Below are 2,500 nucleotides of genomic sequence, written 5' to 3' on the forward strand. Positions count from 1 at the left end.
GTAAGTTGTCCTGGTCTTTGCGGCTGTTCACGCGGTTGGAGTTCGGTTTATTGTGTCCCTTCGTCGGACGTCTTCACCACTCTGACTAACATGTGATCTCTGGTTCCACAGATCGCCAACATCGGTCCCATCGCTTACTCTTTGCTCAGCGCCTTCCGCCCAAGCCTGCGGCCCGCCAGCGTCATCTACGGCGTGCTGGTGATCGGCTGTCTGTCTTCGCTGCTCCTTTCTGTGCTGTGGCAGGAGACGACATGGATCGGAGGCGCGGAACATTCCACAGCGCTGCTGGCACTGGTGTTCCTCCTGTCACTGGTGGATTGCACGTCGTCGGTTTTGTACATGCCATACATGGCCGTCTGGAGAGGGATCTACCTGCCCTCGTACCTCGTCGGCGAAGGACTTTCGGGGCTCTTGCCGGCGCTCGTAGCCCTGGCCCAGGGCGTAGGGGGTAATTCCGAGTGCATTAATGTCACTAACCCCGACAACACGACGTCCTTGCAGCCCGCGCCTCTCCAGCCCCTTTTCAGCGTGACGGACTTCTTCTTCATCCTCTTCGGCATGATGGTGGCCAGCGCCCTCGCCTTCATCCTCCTGGAGAAGCTGCCGAGCATCAGGAGCGAGCGCACCTCGCTGCCCGGCCCCACCTACAGCGAGTCAGCCATGGAAGCTTCGCGCTCGAATACCCAGCTGGTGGGGCGCGAGACCACGCCTTCGCCCAAGTCCGAGCCGGCCTCCATGAGCAGGCGGATGTACGCCGTCATGCTCTTGGGCCAGGGATGGGCGTGCATGCTGACCAACGGCGTGCTGCCCTCCATCCAGTCCTACTCGTGCGGGGCGTACGGCAACGTGGCGTACCACCTGGCGGCGAGCCTCTCTGCCTTGGCCAATCCTTCGGCCGCCCTTCTGACGCTGGTGCTGCCGCGGGCGAGGACCTGGATCTTAGGCCTACTTGGCATGCTGGGCTCGCTCGTGGCCGCCTACATCCTGGCCACCGCCGCCCTCAGCCCTCAGCCCCCTCTGATGGGCACGACAGCGGGGGAGGCACTCGTGGTAAGTCCCGATTAGACATCCTCACACGTCCGGCTAACAACCGTCTTCTTGGACATATTCTCTCGTTGATTTATTTGTGTGTCATTATTTCGCGTTACTACCGAACAGTTCCACCCTACTTGGGGGTTTCCCGGTTCAGATAACAAAAGTCTCTCTGTCTCTCTGTCTCTCTGTCTCTCTCTCTCTCTCTCTCTCTCTCTCTCTCTCTCTCTCTCTCTCTCTCTCTCTCTCTCTCTCTCTCTCTCTCTCTCTCTCTCTCTCTCTCCCCCCTCTCTCTCTCTCTCTCTCTCTCTCTCTCTCTCTCTCTCTCTCTCTCTCTCTCTCTCTCTCTCTCTCTCTCTCTATCTCTCTCTCTCTCTCTCTCTCTCTCTCTCTCTCTCTCTCTCTCTCTCTCTCTCTCTCTCTCTCTCTCTCTCTCTCTCTCTCTCTCTCTCTCGGATGGCTGTAAGGTAGTAGTATCAGGATTTGTGTTTAATATGGCACTCCTTATCACTCGCCCATGTTTATTGATCTTCATCGATAACAGGTGCGAAATGTTTTAAGAATATTCTCTCTCGCTTTCTCGTTTTTTTTTTTTTTTTTAATATTCATTCATTTACCGAACAAACGATTATTGAGACACAGACGCTCATGAAGCTTTATTCCCCTACAGCCAGTCGTTCACATCCCTCACCATTCTTGCGGGATCACGTAGAGCCAGCGTAGTAGGATTTACACAAGGCGAGCTTACGCAAGCGTCGGGAATTCACCTTTCATAAGTGACGAATATGGTGACAAGAGTACAAGGTCCGTAGTCCTCCTCTGTCTGGGTAGAGGAGAATTTTAATCATGAATAGGAAGAAGGCGGCGCATGGTTCTTGAAAGTCGTTTGAAATTGAAGTATTTTGTTGTGATAGGCTAGGTACAGGAATTAATTTTTGGGGATGAAGTGTATTTAATCCTTGCACATTTTGTTTATTTACGAACAAGTGAAAGAGATTGATACTATGAGGCAAGAGGCCGAGATCAATTTTTTTTTGGAAACCGGTGTGTGTGTGTGTGTGTGTGTGTGTGTGTGTGTGTGTGTGTGTGTGTGTGTGTGTGTGTGTGTGTGTGTGTGTGTGTGTGCGCGCGCGTGTGTGTTTCTGTCTCAGAGTGAGAGGGAGATAGCTATATGTCTATAACTATGACAGCCTTGTGTCTCTGTGCTTCTGGTTTTCATTGAATAAATATGATGCATGCTTGTGGACACGTTAACGTCTCTGGTCCGTCCGTGTGAATGGACTGGCATTGGCATTCAAGCGCCCGCGTGCACCAACACATACAAGTCTGTGCCCAGCATAACAATATCCCCATAACCCTTGCATAAGAATGTCGATGCCCGATGTCACGTGGACACGAACGAGTACCAAGACAGGGGTATGAGGGCACCAAGGCAGGGTTACGAGGGAGACCTACACGTGAAGGAGAC

At 52.9% G+C, this 2,500-nt stretch overlaps 1 protein-coding gene across 7 annotated transcripts in view; it reads left to right on the top strand.

Annotated features, from left to right (window-relative positions):
* The window catches only part of LOC125028552 (solute carrier family 52, riboflavin transporter, member 3-B-like), a 25,150-nt gene that overhangs the window by 20,727 nt on the left and 1,923 nt on the right, over window positions 1–2,500 (top strand). For all 7 annotated transcript variants that reach the window (XM_047617939.1, XM_047617936.1, XM_047617941.1 and 4 more), the window contains exon 3: window positions 112–1,050. In XM_047617939.1, the coding sequence (XP_047473895.1) occupies window positions 112–1,050 (939 nt within the window). The remainder of the gene's footprint in view (window positions 1–111; window positions 1,051–2,500) is intronic.

Source organism: Penaeus chinensis, chromosome 9 (assembly GCF_019202785.1).
Source record: "Penaeus chinensis breed Huanghai No. 1 chromosome 9, ASM1920278v2, whole genome shotgun sequence".
NCBI classification, from domain to species: domain Eukaryota; kingdom Metazoa; phylum Arthropoda; class Malacostraca; order Decapoda; family Penaeidae; genus Penaeus; species Penaeus chinensis.